The sequence below is a fragment of the Dunckerocampus dactyliophorus genome, chromosome 6 (genome assembly GCF_027744805.1).
Source record: "Dunckerocampus dactyliophorus isolate RoL2022-P2 chromosome 6, RoL_Ddac_1.1, whole genome shotgun sequence".
Classification (NCBI taxonomy): Eukaryota; Metazoa; Chordata; class Actinopteri; order Syngnathiformes; family Syngnathidae; genus Dunckerocampus; species Dunckerocampus dactyliophorus.
In genome coordinates, this window is record NC_072824.1 from 26,818,025 (window position 1) to 26,837,503 (window position 19,479).

The 19,479-nt window shown below is 40.2% G+C and overlaps 1 protein-coding gene across 4 annotated transcripts in view; it reads right to left on the reverse strand.

Annotated features, from left to right (window-relative positions):
• Positions 1-19,479, reverse strand: part of LOC129183293 (endonuclease V-like) — a 67,198-nt gene that overhangs the window by 24,029 nt on the left and 23,690 nt on the right. For 2 of the 4 annotated variants that reach the window (XM_054780379.1, XM_054780376.1), the window contains exon 8: positions 13,868-13,937. In XM_054780379.1, the coding sequence (XP_054636354.1) occupies positions 13,869-13,937 (69 nt within the window). In that variant the 3' untranslated portion in view covers position 13,868. Of the gene's footprint in view, positions 1-6,899; positions 6,969-10,131; positions 10,416-13,867; positions 13,938-19,479 lie in introns of those variants that run through there. The other 2 variants (XR_008570768.1, XM_054780378.1) reach the window with 2 other exon arrangements.

Below are 19,479 nucleotides of genomic sequence, written 5' to 3' on the forward strand. Positions count from 1 at the left end.
GTGGGCGGAATTGGTGTGCCAACACCCTCCTCCTATTGGTTCGTTACACTAAGCCTGCATTCCTCATCTTTACAGTGGTATAATCCTATCCTGTTATTCACACCTACGATAAAAGGGAAGTGTCGCTCCCTGAATTGGGTATGAACGACTCTGATACTGGCTTGTTAGCATCTATTGTTCTGGCTCGGCCCTGCCTTCACCTCATTTGCAAGACTAAGAGCTGTGGGTTTTGGTCTCAGTAACCTGCTGAACACAGGGTCCAAATTGAACCTCAAACCACCATTCCGATTCAATGATGGGTTCTGTTGTTTGACAAAAATAGCTTCCTTTACTCCTCTTTCAAACCATCTGTTTTCTTTGGCCAAAATCTTTACCTCGCTGTCCTGAAAAGAGTGATTGGTAGCTTTCAGGTGTAGATGTACTGCTGATTGAGGACCACTAGCATTGTCCCTGCGATGTTGATAAAGCCTTTTTTGGAGCATTTGCTTAGTTTCCCCAATGTAGTGCTCTTTGCATTCCTCATCTTTACAGTGGATGGAATAGACCACATTGCTCTGTTTCTGGTTTGGAGCCTTGTCTTTAGGATGCACTAATTTTTGTCTCAGGGTATTTACTGGTTTGAAATAGGTAGGAATTTTGTGTTGCCATAAGATCCTCTGGAGTTTTTCGGAGACCCCCGCTACATAAGGGACTACCACTCCTCTCCTTTTAGCTTCTGTGGGCTTTTGGGTTTCTTTCCCTACTCTCTTCTTTTGACATTTGTTAAAAGCCCACCGTGGGTACCCACAGGTTGAGAGCGCTCTCTGGACATGTTGTGTCTCCTTTTTCTTTCCCTCAGCACTAGTTGGTATTTGTTCCGCTCTATGTTGGAGGGTCCTAATAACCCCTAGTTTATGTTGTAGTGGATGGTTTGATTCAAAAAGCAGGTATTGGTCAGTGTGTGTGGCCTTTCTAAAGACCTCTGTAAGTAGCTGTCTGTCCTTTCCTATAATTACCTTGCAGTCTAAGAAGGCTAGTTGGTTTTCTTTAGTGTCCTCGCGAGTAAATTTGATATTGGTGTCCACCGCATTGATGTGATCTGTGAAAGACTGAATTTCTTGTTTTTTGATTATGACAAAGGTGTCATCCACGTATCTAAACCAGTGCCTTGGTTTTGTCCCTGAGAAGGATGTGAGAGCCTGTTTCTCCATCTCTTCCATGTACAGATTCGCCACTATGGGTGAGACTGGTGAGCCCATAGCACAACCATGAATTTGTCTGTAGAATTTCCCTCTAAACTGAAAATATGTGGTGTTAAGGCAAATTTCCAGTAATTGGCAGATGTGGTCAGCACTAAGTTTTGTTCTCCGATGCAGAGTTGAGTCCTCGAGCAGTCTCTTCCTCACCACCGAGACTGCTGCTGAGGTGGGGACAGATGTGAAAAGTGAAGTCACATCATAAGACACCAAAGTTTCCTCTGGCTCCAATCTGAGGTCTTTGATGCTCGCCACAAACCCTTTTGTGTTCTCTATATGATGATCAGTGTTGCCTACCAATGGGGATAAGACTGTTTTTACATATTTCGCTACATTGTACGTGGTAGAGTCAATGCTACAGACAGCTCTTCGGATGAGGAGCGAAACGTCCGACACCTTCTACACAGAAGTACAGATGACGTCTCAAGAAGCCTTTTCCTCGATGGACAACTCCTGTACGACTGAGAGCCTACACAGACGCTGCACTTTCTCCCTTCACATTTTATATCTCCCCTTTGCATTTTGAAAACAGGATGACAGAACACCAAAATATTAGATACAATAAGCAGAAATGGGCACCAATCAAATACTTTCTGACCTTTTCACAATGCAACTCCTTGGGCCATTTCTTCCTCCATTGCCAACAACTGGAAGCATAAAACATGTTCTCCAGTAATACTCCTCTGACTCAGATGTACGCCTTCAAATACCTGACACACCATGCACCAAGACTCCCTGTTAGTACATTAAGTTGTCTAAAAAGTACTTTAAAAACCAGAGAAGGCAATTTCCGCAGAAATCGAGTGTGAATGCTGATGAGCTGATGCTAAACTGTGACGTTTTGGAGTGTGAACAATTTACAGTATATGTCTAAATGGTGTGTACCCCTTAGCCCTTACCCGTTGGTTGAAGGAGAATTGGGACACCACTTGATTCTCGTGAACGGGCAAAACCTATGGGTAAGGGCTAAGACGAGGGGTAAGGTGTAGAATTGAGATTCAGCCTAAGACTCTCAAAAGTGTCCTGGGTCCCCAAGGCTTCCCTGCCCGTCAGACGTGCCCTAAACACCTCCCCCCATCCTGGCCAGATGCCCAAGCCACCTCATTTGGCTCCTCTCAATGTGGAGGAGCTACAGAATAAACTAGTATTTGGGAGTTCTTCCCAAATAACAGAGCTTCTCACGCTATGCCTAAGGGAGAGCCCAGTCACATAAGAAAACAAAGTTCAGAAATCAGTCAGGAAATTAACTCAATACGAGGCTTATTACTGAGCTAAATGGACATATGACCTCAAACAGAAGGAGATTCTGCATCAAACTAAGACAGTATGCACACCAGAACTAATAGCATTATGAAACGTCACCTCTATGCATTCGCACACAGCATTAGTATTTGTGAACAGAGACGAGGTGAAATGTCTGTGCAGCGTGGGAGAAAGTCATACACAGAAGTCTCAATTTGTTATGGTGCGTTGCCCGAAAAAGACACATTATTAGTGAAGCACAAACACTGTGGGCTTTCTAACATAGTCAATGCATCTAGTCAAGACACAAATCCACTAATTAACCGCAGCACCACGTAAGGAGACCAACTGTCATGTAGCACACAATATAAATTAAATCTTCAAGATGAAATACTTTTAATGCACAACACTATCATCTAACCTACTTGTTTGTTCATATGAGGCATGCGGAACAATGAACAAATTCATGCTCTGTCTCCTTTCTGCACTGTCCTCCCTGCGCTGTGCAGGGCTGTTCACATGAGGCATTCACGCGCATTATGTAACTCTAGGGGTACACGTACCCACTTTGGGGACCTAGGCTCTACAGCATTCACAACAAAATGCCTATTAGTGATCAATTTATTAAAAGATGATCATCCTAAGCTTTACATTATCTTTCACTTATTTTAAAGGACTCCATCTGTGCCACAAAGATGTGCCAGTGAACATTTTACTGCCAAATAAAGGGAGAAGTCATACAAAACAAAGAAGAAGAAGCACATTTACGTCAACGTATTTTGATAAAGTGGTGCCAGCTAACCAGGAACACATGAATTAACACATGGTGCACCAAGCACAATTTACTAATTTAAGAAGAGGCACTCTTGGGTACAGACGTTACACAATTTACATTTCATAGCATATCGCGTATGTACAAAAACAGAAAGAAAATGAACCTAAGAAAGAACAGTTAACAGCATGAATTAATTGTGATTATTTATCTGCAAGAAGTCCTAAAAAAACAACATTGCATATAGCAATACGCATGCAGGTGTGTATCTTTATGTGGACCCCTGCTCTATGGTCTACTGAGAAATATATTCGGAGCTGCTAAGTGGCCCATTGCAGGCTGACAACCAAAACAATGAAGCGCAAAGTGCTTTGCTCACGACTCAGGGGAGTGCTGGGGACCTGTGTGATAGTGGTGTGGGAGTATTGGTGTGTATTTCTAGAACACACTTGCTTTTAATCATGGCACCAGATAAAGGAAAGGCCATGCAAGGAAAGATCATCAGTCATGGTATGATACCTTTAAAGAGTATCTGACATGCTAATCGACTGGCAAACAAGTAAGATTATGTTCCTATATTGTGGGGGCGGTGGAGTCGTGGTTGGCATAGGCACGGGCAAACTACGACCAGCGGATATACGGCCTGTTAAGCTTTTTAAACAGGGCCAACAAACTTTCCCAAATTATTTTCTTAAAACCCTTTAACACCAACGCTTTTGCCGAAAGCAGAATTTGCAATGCTATTTTTGAACTACCGTAAGTCTTCAACCATTTACGCAATCAAAATAATTCCAGTGGTTTCTGAAACTACAGGCGCTGCGCTTTCTAGCGGCACACGCTTCATTACGGTAATCAAGGGTCTGTATCACAGCAGCTCGTGTTTCACCGTGCTGTCACATTTTAGCTGCGCTTTTGTTTGATTGCAAACATGTCGAGGAGTTTGATACACAGCTCATTCAAGGAGGTAGAAAATCATCGGGATCCCAGTAAAGACAACTCCAAAAAACAAGTACTGGCCCAGAGTTCACGTAATCCAAATGAATGACCCAAATGACTAGTTCAGAAACAAAAACTATTATTGCTGACACCCCTATTGCGTTTGACAGACAAATTGCAAATTGTACATATTACCTGTGAGAAATTACATGTCACAAACAACTTTCCAGAGTGAAGGATGACATATTAAAGGGAATACTGCAATCCCTTGTTTATTGGGGTTAATAAACAAGCAAAAAAAAAGCGCATAGAAAACCTGTTTGTGACCAAATACAATTTTTTACCATTTTTAGAGCCCCCTACACATGAAATAACACCCCTATTATCATCTTTACACTTATATTACCCCAAATAGTGGATATAATCAGAGAAAATAAGCCACAAAGACATAAATAAGACTGGTGAGTGTTTCAAAATATGTCTTCCGGACGTGTGGACAGGAGGCGACGTCAAGGATTCAGAGTTGAGTTTTAGCTGGGGGACGGCCACAACAGTAGTCAGTGTTATTATGACGATGATGACTATGATTATTATTGTATTATTGTGCCTGCTGTGAGACAAACAAAAGCCTGTCGTTGGTGATCAAGTTTGGCGTTACTAGTAACACCCAGTGGCCAGTGTAGACTACAACAACTTTTTTACAACATTATTTTTATGCTCGGAAATGCTTAATTTAGGCCGAGAATACGTAACATTTGCTAAACTATGTATTTTTTGGACTGAATTGATAATAACTGACTAGTACAACTAGTCAACCATGAAACAGCAATCATTTATTAATAAATTTTTTCGAACCGTGATGTAGCGAGGGATGAATGTATTGCATTACTTTTGACATTTTATTATTATCATAACAGTGGTTTATTTGGTCTGAAGTATGTTGACAATAATATAATTTATCGCAAATTTGTGGGACAATAAACATTTAAAAACGCACCTGCATTTTGTGACTTGGTTAAATAAAAAGCCTTGACTAGCCATAGTAAGATTTTTTACATTGTTCTTTTCTTAAAATTAAATGTTAGACTCGTCTTGTTCTCGTGAGTTGAGTGTCTCGTGACACCCCTGAAATATAGTTATACATTTTATCGTGTTCCAAGTTATTACGCAAATTGTGTTAAAGTGTCATAAAGGTAAAATATTTTGTTTTTCAGTGAAACTCATGGATAGTATTGTGTCTCAGGGCTCTTTGGGTCGGTGAATTCAATCTCAGACACCTGTGCCAATGAGTTTGCCAGGTGAGTCTAGATAAAGGAAAAACTAATTAAGAAGGACGTTCCACATTATTACGCAGACCCCCATTTTACTCTAAAGGTTGGTGATTTGATGAAAATGATGATGTAATTTAAAATCTGAGAAAAATATCATTTGCAAAATAATTTGGAAGGCAGTCGTAAATCTATTTCTGTCCAGAGTCGCCTTCATTTTTCACCAAGATTGCGTGTTGATGACGGCAGACTTGTACCACAGCAAATTTTCCTCACTCTCAGTCCACTTTTTAATAATGCATTGGGCAGTTCTATCCCAATTTTAGTAGTTTCAGAAATCTCCTTTGATTCACTTTCGTCATGCGTGACGCATGCTAATAATTCGACACTTCCCAAACAGATGAACATCTTTTACACAACCACAGGATGTGTGGTTCCAGAGTTGTGGAAAAAATGACAAGTGACTCACTGGTTAAATCACCTCTAATTGTGGTGAGATCACTTTTTTTACATGACTGTATCAACAACTACAGTATATTAGAAAACCCCAAAGTCAAGTCTTGTAAGTTGATCCCCTCCTTTGGAGCACCACTTACTTGTGGCTGTTGGAGTTGGACAAGGTTTCTTTATGGCGATACTTTCAAAATCTCACATAAAATATGTCAAAATGCATTGATCCGGGTTGTATTTATCCAGACTTTACAAATACAGAAGATCCCCCGCTATTTGGGATATTTTCAGACCACCCACGAATGACAAAAAACCACGAGTACTTGAGATGCCCATAAAAATGTCTTATTTTGACACAAACCAACAGGAGGTCATCAAACCAAACGCCTCCCTCAGTCACAGTGCAACCAAAAATAACACAACAAAACACATAATGTGACGGCACCACACTGTCTATGCGTGTACTGAAATACACGCTTAATGCAAATCATATTTAATCTATATTTTATCCTAATTTATAACCTGCAAGGCATGCTGCGTAACTTCCTGTTGGGAAAGTATGCCGTTAAATTCATGCCAAACCAAAACACAAATACAAAACGTCATTCACAAAATAATGCATTTTGTTTTGCAAATAAGAAACGTACCTATCAAACAAATACATCCTGTTTCCGAAACAAATACAGCATGTTTTACACATACAAAAGGAATATATTTCTTCAATTGCAAAAAATATCCTTCAAGTACAAACTAAAATCTTTTAAGAACAAAAACAAAATCCATCAAGTACAAAAAAACAATTCTACAACTCCAAAAAATTGCCACGTGACTTTTGGCGCAATCTTACCACTGTCACGTGACTTTTGGTACTAATTTTCCGCCTTGCAGATCCACACACAAATGCCCTCTGATCCACACACAAATGCTTTCAGATTCACACTGCGGTAAAGTTAGAAATATATTCACAAATACAAACTTCTGGGATCAATAACATACCTTTTCCCAACATTGATCTCGATGAGCAGCCAGCAGCAAGATCAGACTGGAGGGACCGTCTACAAGTGTCTACACCGAAAATAAACAACAAATGATCATTAATTTCAAATTTCCAAATCATTAAGGTTTGGGCATGGTTTTAACTCCATAGGAAAGTGTGCAAGTGGGTTTCCCAGTATAAAATAGTACTGTTGTGCATGTATATTAGTGTGTAAGCATCTATTTCAATACCCACATTGTCCGTGTGGTACAGTTAGACTGTGTGTTCCACATGTGTTACTATTTGTATTATTTTTGGTTGCACCGTGAGTGAGGTAGGCCTTTAAGTTGAAGCTCACGTTGGTTTGTGATGTGTGAGTAAGGGTGTAAATATCAAAATATCAAGCTGATTCACTGCACCTCCTAAAGCAATTTCAAGTTTGCCTCTGACAACTTTCTGTGCCACTGAAGCTTTACCGATAAATGTCACAAGATCTTGCGAGATTAAAACGTGATGAGATGTCTTGTTTAGAAAAAAAATGTCCTATCATAATAAATAAATAAATTAATCACAAATAAAAAATGAACTCAACAATTTTGCCGGCCTCCATATATTGCCATGTGCATGCGTGTTTTTTTTTTCTTGTCTCTCGCCTACAAACAGGCAGGAATAGGGTTCACTGTGTGTCTGTTTTCAGCCCCTTGGTGCGTTTGGCATGAATGAAGTGAGCCCTCTTGTCAGTCATACAGTCTCTTTGTCCCTCAGGGCTCTAGCATACACATGGAAGAGTGTTGCCTCATTAGGAGCTAGGCACTTCATAGAATAACGGCAACACGAAGTGAGCTCTCATCAGTCATACAGTCACTTTGTCGCTGTGGGTGAGGCGGGGCCGCTAGCATACACACACACAATGCAGCAAGGGAGCCTCGTAAAGAGCAATGAAAGCTAATGTAGGAGAAATTAGGAGAAAAAGACATTATTGAAAAGCAAAAAGCCCCCTTGTGGAAATATTTCGGCTTCAAACCAAATGAGCAAGGTGTGCCCATCAACACGGACCAGCCTGTTTGCTCAGTTTGTTTGGAAGTGATGACAACAAAAAAGGCAAAAAAACAAACTTGCCCACCTCAAACAAATCCACCCGACCAAGTTTTCCCATCTGGAAAAAAAACAATACATCGAGATTCAAAGCTTTCAGTCCAACAGTCAACACTCGCTGAGACGTTTGGTTGACACGGTAAATGCAAATGGAACAGTGCAAAATGGTGTATTTCGCAAAAGAAATGCTAGCATTTGAAGAAATGCTGCAAATGTTTGACAGACAGTTCGAATTGCCTGTGAGAAAATACATATCACAAACACCAATTCCACAACTTTACAGAGTGAAACATTAAAGGAAATATTGCATTATTCTGACATATTATATATTGTTATTATACATTATCATAGCTAGGTTTATATTCATAAATATTTCAAAACACACTCGCATTGTTCAGTGCCTCTGGTAAATACTGTATAAACATTTGTTTGTAGAGTCCTACATTTTTTTTATTATAATTTTCTTAAAATGAATGTTAAGATCTCGTCTCGCTCTCGTGGACCCAATCTCGTGTATCATCTTGCGTTGTGAGCTGGGTGTCTCGTGGCACCCCTGTTTGTTTCTAATACAGGGCTACATAAACTATCAAGAACACATTTGACCACGATGGCCTATTTCAATAAGTCAAACAACTCAAAGTCAATAGTGATTAAAAATGTCATTGAGCTGGATTACAGTGAATAATACTGACAATGAATCGCACCTGTACCAACAAGCAGTGTCCTTGTACCATTATAACTTTTTAATGAAAGCAGCTACTCCCAACAGAGCTCACCGTTCCAACCTTGAACTGACTGCCTGCACAACATCTTCCATGACATTTTGGAAATGCTTTTGGAAAGGGCACTGAAATTTGTATAACAGCATGGAGTTGATTGGAACAATCTCCACATTTGGAGACACACACACGCACACACACACACACACACACACACACACACACACACACACACTGGAGTTGTTAAAAAAGCTAACTTTTTAAGGATGAGTGCTGCTCTCTGACATCCCCTTCAATTCTTTAGCAAATGTCACGGCACTTACCTGTTAGCAGAATTACTCTCACGGCAGAGAAAACGTCACGGCTTACCAAACAAAGTTATAAATATGCCAGTTTGTGTTGCTTTTTGCCTTGAAAATATATTGATTTGTTTTGCTCCGTTTCTTCATCTCTTCTCATGCTATCATTTGCTCTCCTCACACACCAAAAATAAGCACATGATTTTTCCCAAATGTTTCCAGACTTCAAAAAGCCAACAACAGAATTATAGAACTCTATTAACATTTCAGTTAAAAAGAAAAAACAAAACATGGACAAAATGTCAGCTGTAGGTTGAATCAGGGTGCATTCACACTTGCCGGTGGGGTCGATCATTCATCAACTTGTAGGAGGATCAATCTCAGTAATTAAATGAATTTTATTACATTTAAAAAATGTCTGTCCACATAAAAACACATTCACCGTCTGTCATGTGCATTTTGTCCAAACAGAAGTGTCACGATTTGGTGTGGTGATGACGCTAAGATGCAGAGACGAAAACCCAGTCCTTTAAGCGAAGTCCTTTAATAATGATGCTTGCAGAGCAGAAAAAAGAAGTCTGTTCCAAGCTTGTGGCACAAACGTACACAAAAGGCACGAGTCATTAACAGAAGGCTATCCACATGCACAGCAGGAACAAAACAAACTTCATGACGCCACCAGCTGAACTAAATAAAGGGAAACTCAAATTAGCGGCAGGTGCTCGTATTTAGGAAAGTAAAAGCTGCAGAGAACAACACAGGAAGCGTGACAAAATAAAGGCATGAAAACCGGAACTAAGACAAAAACCAAGAAATAAGCCAGCTGTCACAGTAGAAGTCTTGAAAGGCGTGAAGCCTAAAAAAGAAGAAGAAGCCTAAAAAAGCAACCACAGCGGACTTGGTCGCACATTATAACACCTCTGTTCATCAATATACATAGTGAGACATTAAATGTACAGTATAATGGCATACACATTGTCTTTAAAATTAATGTTCGCTTACATGGAGCCCAGGAAACATCCTGAATGTTTTTTTAAATCCCTGTGCATGTCCCGTAGAAACACCCGTAAGTCAATAACTTCATGTTCTGTTGTTAAAAAAGGTTTATGACAGAAACCAAAAAGCTCAGTTTTACCAGTCCACAAAAAAACACGCTGAAGACAAAGTTTTGGAAAATGTCCACTCCTGCCAAATTTTTCCAAAAGCTCAAAAAGGACAAAAACCTACATATTTGAATGTGGACGAGAAGGCAAAACACATAGAAAAACATTTTAACAATATCCATCCATCCATTTTCTATGCCGCTTATCCTCACGAGGGTCGCGGGTACACTGGAGCCTATCCCAGCTGACTTCGGACGAGAGGCGGGGTACACTCTGGACTGGTCGCCAGTCAATCGCGGGGTTTTACAATATCTGCATTTCTATGAACATACAGTAGAATAAGTTGGTTGGACCATCTTAAAAGAGATCCCCGTCAGTCTCCCAAGATACCTAATTTGCAAATTGAGATTCACTTAAAAATAAGAATCCCTAAACCCTAAACTCAATGACTGAATGTCCAACTAAACTACATAAAAATGGATGAAAAAGTGTACAGCTCCCCACCTGTAGCAGCAAATGCAGAGTGTGTGTGTGTGATCAGCTGTGGCTAGCGAGAGAGTGAGGCTGCGTTGGAGGAAAACTGCGCTTTTTTGGAATTTTGCCTGTCATCCACAATCCTAATGTGAGCACACATGTCCTTCTCTTTTCTGCGTGTTCTAAAGACATAAAAACAGGTAAAAAGAGGCTCATTACTGCACATAATGGGACACGCCTACGCCGCCTACAAAGACTGCTATTAAAACACCTCCAAAAATCTCTAACAAGGTTTCATGGTTTTATATACATGCTGTGAGCATGTACTGTAGAAGCAGGTACCTTCATGATAACACGTAATACTTACGGTATTTTGCCGTATTTTGGTCCTTTTAAGCATTACCGGAACTTCCTTCCTGGCTGCATTGATTTCACATAGCAACATAGAAACAAACGCCTACACCTCTCGTTAACTTTCCAAACTCAAATACAAAAACAGCAGCAGCAGTAGCTGTAGTGTTACCTTTTGGTAGTGGTGAGGCATTGAGAGCACGGCGCTGACGTGAAACTAGTCGCTAGCAGGCTAGTAGCTAGCCGGTGTGGTGTGGCAAGGTGTCAATATGCCAGTAATTCAGTTCGATCAGCGTAACAATGTTAATAATAATAATAATAATAATAACCATGTCACTGTAGCTTAGTTAATATGCACATCATATTATATGTAAATGGAGCGTTATTGATGGAGGTTTTTGGAATTTTTTTCCGAAGGCTTTATAGGCGGGGTAAGTGTTTCCCATTACGTGCATTCTTAGCTGCGTCTTTTTAGATTACATCTTTAGAACACGCAGAAATGAGAAAAACATATGTGTGCATGTCTCACGTAAGGATTGTGGATGATGGGCAAAATTCCAAAAAAAGTGCAGTTTTCCTTTAAGGCTGTGAGGAACCTGCTGCAGCCCTGCTGACTCAGCACAAAGCCTCTCAGCCCCTCTCAACCTCTTTGTAGAGAGATTGAACAAACAGCACAGTGCACAAGAGGATTCACCATGTCAGGGAGCTTCTGAGTGGATGAGAGTGGACAGACATCCCATCATGTTTCCCAGTGGGGTGCGCCAACGTATGGTCATGATGGCATAATCACGGTTTTATTTCTTTCGAGAATGCTGCAACAAGTTGCATTCAGGAACAACACATAGTTACACACGCATAAGTCAACATGTCCGCAAAGGAGTAGGAAGGAGAGCTTATTTGATCCTACCCCTCCTCCATGCCCCAGCAATTTGTGTAGCAATGTGTAGCAATAAACAATGAGCTTATGCATTGATGAAAGAAGGGGAATAAAAGGCACTGTACTTGAGGATGAACACACCATCCATCTCTTGTACAAAGCTGTAAACTAGAGATCTCACATGCAGTGACACTTTCCTTTCAAATCTCTAATTCTGACACTGTGACGTTTGAAACATCTCCTTGAGATCTGTCAAATGTGGATGTAGTGGGTAGAAGAAATAAAGGCCCTTTTCATCATTCCAGCTCCATTTCTGGAGGTGAGTCTCTCTACATAGCCACAAACCTTTATAATCTTATATTACCTTATACGCCTTCTGCCCTCTACACAACCCACCACATGATTTAAACTTGGAACAACCACTAGAATACTGCCTATTTGTGTACAACCACAAGCGTGAGTTGCCGACATTTGCATTTGTGGCTCCTGTCAACCGGGGCCTTCCTCTTTGGGAAAGGAATAAACACTTAGTTTCACAGCTGAAGAAACACCTCCTGAGAGACATATTGTACAACATGCTGTTGCTGAAAGAGCACTTCCAGTGAGAGGAGCTCAGCATGGGACATCATGCACATTTATAGAAAGCCATCACCAGCTGACATTTTTAGACTTTCAGGAGACAATTTAATTAAAAAAAAAAATTGTTCAGTTTATCATTCAAACGAATATGACTGCGACACATATCAATGGCACTTAAAGTCAAAGCCTTATGATTATTCCCTTCTGGCAACTTCTGGCAATTATTTAAACATATCAAAATTGTTTTTGTCACCCTGAGTCTTCAAAACAAATGGCAACTTTAAGGAGAATAATTAGGGACATCAACAAAGCTGACTGTGTGCTGCTGTGGTAATTGCTTAATATCAATACACACACGTCCGCGTAACTAGATGATCGTCGTCTAGAAGCTAAAACTAACCAACTTAGGAGACAATTCAAACCACAAAACACGTACATGGACAAATGTCGAAAACGAGCGAACAGTCCAAGACTGAAGATATGTCAAGCATAATTTAATTTAAAAAAATACTACTGGGATAATCTTAGCACCGTTTAAAGCACCTAGCCCTTCCAACGGTACATGTATCATTCATTCCTCTATCGCTAAAACTCACTCAACAGGCAACTTTATTTACTCCTATCTTGTAGCAAAAGTGCACTACTCACAAACAGTTAGGGATTCAGTGGAACCTCGGTTAGCGGACACCCCGGCTAGCATATTTGACGTAACTTTTAAAATTTACGCAAAAAGTTTACCCCGGTTCACATACATTCCCCATTTGTCATGTTATTAATAAATTCCATGAATCCAGCTGTCTTTATAATGTATTTTTATCACAAAACTGTTAGCATTGTGCTAGCATGGAAACCAGAAACAAAAGTCATTGTCCCCCAGCTCTGACGCCATCAGCGGTTGACTCTCTTTGCTAACTAACATACTAACGCCACAAGTCTATGTTTTCCTTATTCATCATGGCTACAAAATAACCCACGATGGCATCAAAGAAAGTTGCAAGTGTTAGCATTTTGTTAAAGAAGGTGAGTAACACTGTTGAATATAAGAAATAACTCATACAAAGGTGGTGTCCTTGTGGATCTCGTCGCTGCCTCATAGCCATCTTTGTCAACAATCAAGTCTTCAGTCAAGGGAAAAGTAACGTTAAATGTTCATTTATCCCTTTCATTCATCATTTATACACATTTTGATTTTTTTCTGCATGTAAAACTATAAAAAAAAAGATGTTTTGTGCTAATATCATTGTGTGTCCGGAACGGATTGCCATTTTTTGCATTATTTCCTATGGAAAAATTTGAGGCTAACGGAGGTTCCACTATATTTGGCAAAAGTGTATTTTTTTTTGGATATGTCTTTTACAAGCAAAATGGCCCAGGGTTTAAGAGGTTAAAGCTATTTGTGCGAAATTATCTCTCTGTAATTGGATGCCAAAGAAAAGTGTAAGTGTTAGAAACAGGTAAAAAACACGCAAGGTTGTCAACACTGTCACCCACCTCATTCCGTGCTTCCCGTCTGTGTAGCAGTGAAATGAGCGCGGAGGTATTCTCTGGAGCGATAGTCGGCCTGAGAAAGAAGAGAGATGGAGGGAGTGAGAGAGAACGTTAGAATGGGAGGTGAGGGAAGGAAGACATCAGTCATACGATCAGATGCAATCTGAGGTATGCAGGAACGTCCTGACATGGTGAACACACACATTGGATGTTTGAAATGGAAATGAGGTGGCCTTGATGCTGACTTTACACAGAACAAACAAAACACCGGTCTTTGCTGCCAAACCTGTCAAACATAAATCATTGTGAGCAGATGGGTGTTTAGTCCAACGAGGCTCAGCATTTCTTATCTAAACACTGTTAAGTCCTACTTGGGACCCGATGTTAAACATGTATTTGTCATCTCCTTGAGATTGAGTAATTGATGAATCACATATACTAATCATTGTGGAAACTCAGGCTGCACTTAACATTCTGGAATTTGCATCGTACTTAAAGGAAGACTGCTAGCACATGGGCGCTAACAATGCACGTATTGGGATTCACCTTTTTTGCCTATAAAGCCCTCTAAAAAAAGGTTATAAAAACTTCAACATTTAATCGATTTATATACATGCTGTAACCATATACCGTAATTTCCAAACTATAGAGTGCATAGCCGCACCCACTAAGTTTAAAGAGAAAAAAACATTTGTACATACAGTGCATAGGCCGCAACTGTCTATAAGGTGTCCACAAGGGACATGGGATATTTAGAACACAGAAAAACTTTACACGATTTTTTAAACTTTTAATTAAATCAAGGCTTTTTTCCAAAGAGTGCCGAACAGTGTGTGTAACACTGCTGACTAAAGAGTAGCTGACCAGGTAAGTCATTCATCGCTGTCCTCGTCCTCCTTCTGGGAATCAAAACCACTAAAGTCGTGTTCTTTGTCAGAACTGAGTAGCCCCACAATTCCCTTACCACACAGTCTCTCACCCTCATTCCTTGTCGCTTGCGAGCCGGTGTGGTCCCCCCCAGCACGTAGCAGTCCAGCGCCCTCCCGACACCGATCCACCGGCAGACCCGAGAAAAAGTCGTTAGATCGATCGCCTTCAACCTGAAAGCCGCATCACATATGCACCTCTCCATGCTATCGCCATGTTGATGGTGAGCACACCAAGCGCAAAATGACTGCTCCGAAGCACACAAGATGTCGCGAGACCAAGCATAATGTGACTACAAATTAGCCGGAGGTTCAAACAGTGAGAAAAACGTAGCAGCTTATACACCACAAATTACGGTAGTAACTGGCACATTTATAATAACATATAATATTTATAATATTTTGGTCATTTAAAGCATTAGTGGAGCTTCTTTCCTGGACGCACTAATTTCACAGAGCGTATAGCAACTAATGGTACTTCGGTCAACAACAGCATAAAGACTTTGTTGTGCTTGTTGCTAATTTATCAAACCAGCAACAGCGGTGTGCAGTAATAACTATAAACTCTTCATTGCTTTATTATCATAACACCCTGACTCACTCTGAGTTTCCACAACAGCATATATACTTCCGGTTTTACCCTGCATCCCCGATGCCTTCTGGGTAATGTAGTACACATTGACATTTTCTGACAGACTTTGTGAGAGCTGCCTCCTCTGGCTACTTTGGGACAAATGAGGATCCAGAAGCCACACTGACAGAAATGCAGTGTTTCTGCTGCACTGAGTGGCACACAGTGTTACCATCGATTAGAACAGCTTTGGGTATCTGCCGAGGAGGACACTGCTCCTAGCGACTGCATGACAACCAACATAGAATTGTTCGCGCTAACAAACCCTGCAGTGGGAGAATTATTTTTTACACCTACCTAGAATCGACTGGAAAAGACACTCCCAGTCCAGCTGGTCCAATAACAATGTTGCTATAGCTTGGTTAATATACAGGTCATGGTATGTAAATGGGGCATTGTTAGCGGTTTTTGGAAGGTTTTTTTAAGAGGGCATTATTAGATACCTTGCGCTTGCGGTTCTTCACAAAAGACGTGCGTTCTTGTCTCACATAAAGATTGTGGATGACAGGCAAAATTCCCAAAAAGTGCAATTTTCGTTTAAGACGCAATTGACATCTAAAATCTGGAAATTATGTGATCCCCTGCTGATTTTGTAGGTTTACACCCTTCCGAAGAACATGACCAGTCCAGGCCTTATGTTTATTGTCAGGGTGGAAGATGCAGCCACGACCCATCTTAAGTGTTCTGGCTCTCATACATCCACCCTCGATGCAGTGATGTCTTCCTGTGCCCTCAGTACAGAAACAGCCTCAAAGCAGAATGTTTCCGCTTCCATGAATACATAACCGGACAGAATTCTTGCTGTTTGGTAGGGTATCAAATAACTCTTTCGCTCAATCGAATCCAAATTAATTTACAAACTTTCTTTAATATGAGGCTGTGAGGTTGGGAGGGACACATGGGTGGCATAACTGAATGTTTATAAGCACAGAATATTCCAACTCTGCACAGAAAAACCTGAGCCAACCGGAATGCAGACTTATGAGACAGCAATGCTCACAATACTGCAACTTCAGCCTACTGATTCTTTTTTAGAAACATGGGCATGTCAATATGGGAAAGTTGTCTACTCACAGTCAGCGGCTAAAAACAACCACTTCGAAAGTATCGAAGTTGTGGGGATGAAGAAGCATTAACACAAACTTTTGCCAGCCTGAGGAATCTTTGCTCTATACATTTTTCAGTTTTGGCTAAAAGTGCAGTTCGGTAAGTAAGGATAGTGAACTTCAGTATTTGTCATTAGCCCTTTCCAAAAGGTCAGATGCAAACTAAATGAATTAATGTAAAGAAAACAAAGCGAAATGCATGTAAATGATGAATGAAATGATAAATTAACATTTAATATCACTTTTACCTTTAATGAAAACTTGATGGTGATGAGGACGGAAGATTCACACTGTTTAACTCTAGTCCACAAACTGTGTACAGTTAGAGATATACAGTTGTCTCTCAAAACATTGCAGTTCGAACACTGCTCCCCCGCGGTTTTTAAAAAATCAATTAATACACTGTTTTGTGGTTCTAAAACAAAATTTCAAAGACAAGTCTGTATTCTGTTCTGTCGTTTACATTACCTTAACTTGCAGCCATGGCTCCTTGCAGTCCGACATGACATAGTGAAAAAAAGTTCTACTCCTATTCCTTGTGGAAGTGGTACGTCTTGGCTTCTTACTTTGTCCTTTTTTCCCACTTCGTTTCAAAGCTATTCTTAAGTTTAGAATAGATAAATTGGAGGCTCACTAGATAGCTCGGTAGATTGCCATTGTTAAAGCGGCAGCCATCTCTTGTGTCACTTCAGTGATCTCGTAGCCTGCGCACAAGTGGTGTGCAATGTGATGTAAACAAAGCTTGCAGTATTGTCGGTGTGTACATCTACAGTATGTATGGCAGATTAATGTTAGACTGGCTATCCTGTATATCAATGAAGTGACCAACGTCACCGTGAGGATGGATGATAGGCTGATGTCAATCTTTGTTTTTCTTTATGCCATGCGATCGAGATACCACAACAACAAGGAACTTGTGAAGTAACGACTATAAGGGTGCTATTTAATGTCTACAGGGCTCTAATAATGTTAAAAATGGTTGTCAGAAGGTCATAAACACGTTTTCTTTGCTCTAACTACAAACAGTTTGTTTTGTAGACTTTAACATTTAATTAAAGAGGTTTCACATAAATACGGCATTTGCCATTTTAAGTAACCTGTGATGTTTGGACAACTCCATACAAATAGTTTTATAGAATCAAGCTGGTGCCCTTGCGTCAGCTAGAGGCAGGATTGTACTGGTCATACTGACATGAAAACAATCCGATACGGGTCACATATGAGGAAAAAAATCAAAATTGACCTGCAGTGTGAACGTAGCCTTAAGAGACCCATGTCTTTGACAATACACTCGTTATTTATTTACCTCAATCACAGACATGTTTTCAATCCCCCTAGAAGCTCTGATAAACTCTTTAATTATGCGCTACCTTTACTGCATCATGACGATGCTATGGTATTTTACGCTATGTTTGGAGATTAAGAAGAAAGAGGGCAAGAATTTTGCCTATGGCAGTTCATGGAGACCTCTGTTCCGTGGACTGTGTGGGTGGATGTCGGAGCCAGGAGTGGTGAGACATTGACTAACACGTTTTAAAAATAATTTTTGGATGACAAGAACAAGCTTTGCCTACATCTGTGATTACCGTTATCCAAGTCTCGCACGGCAAAACATGCCTTTTGATGACGTATAGGTCGGATATACAGTACAGTATGCATCCTGGCTGTTCACACTGCAGTTGATCGGATGCATATAGAATTTATATCTACATATGTACGAACAGGGCTCGAGTCGCATTTGAAAAAAATCAGACTTGTACTTTTCAAACTGACATGAAAAAATCAGATACGGGCCATAATAAATCGGAATTTAGCTGAACTGTTAACGTAGACACCCCTGTCTTTGACAGTAGACTAGTTATTATTTATCTCAATCACTGACATTTTTTCGATTCCCATAAAGCTCTGATTAACCCTTTAATTATGCACTGCCTTTACTGCTTCATGACAAAGCTATGTTATGATAAATATACTGTAATAAGTATAAGACTATTTAAATGTGAATTAGACACAAAGGGATAGTGCAATGGGAGAGTCTAACGTTCCAATATCCATAATCCTACCTCTATCATTTAACCCTTTAACTTAGACCAGTCCATCTCTCTCACTCTCCCCAAACTTCGGATCAAGTCCAATTTTATATTTTAATATCTTTAATCATTAGTTTTCATTTCATGTTCGATTGGAATGGTAAAATTTTGTGCTTACTCCCAACTCCCCCATGCAAGCCCAGAGTCCAGTGGCTGCAGCATCAGAATGTCAGCCAGCAATATATTAACATTTAGACAGGCTAAGGGCCCAAAGGAGAGTTACGATTTAAATCAATCACTTTTGGTACGTTTCGAAGAGTTCCACAAGTCAGCTGTAACAGCTGGCTGCAAGTGAGCAATTCTGTCAATCTTCATCAGTATTTTCACCACCTGTCAGTCGTGACTGTGTACATGTCCTTTCAAGTCTTCATTTCCCTTATATTTTTAACCTTTTAAAACCACCAGACCCCAGTACAGTGGGACATGTGATTGCATGTGTGTTGCAATAGTGACTACTACACGATGCTTGTGAAAACATACACATACTGTACATCCACGTAACCGGAAAGGTTACCAGGATGGGGACCAATGAAAACTCAACCAAACCAATTTTAGAAAAACGAAAGACAATTTAAACCACAAGCACTTAATTGGACAAATGTTGGAAACAAGCAAGCAGTCAGAGACCATTATAAAGACTAATGCGACAAACTTAGCACTGTTTGAAAGCTAACACTTACCCCTTCCAATGGTAAGTCTTAATTGTCATTCCTCTACCACTAAAAGTCACTGAACATTTACTCTTATCCAGTAGCAACATGCAGTACCTCATAAAAGTGAGTGAGTGAGGAGATATCCGACCGCCATAAGTGAATTTCCACGAAGTAGGATTCAGTGTTAATAAATGGAATATTTTCGTAGT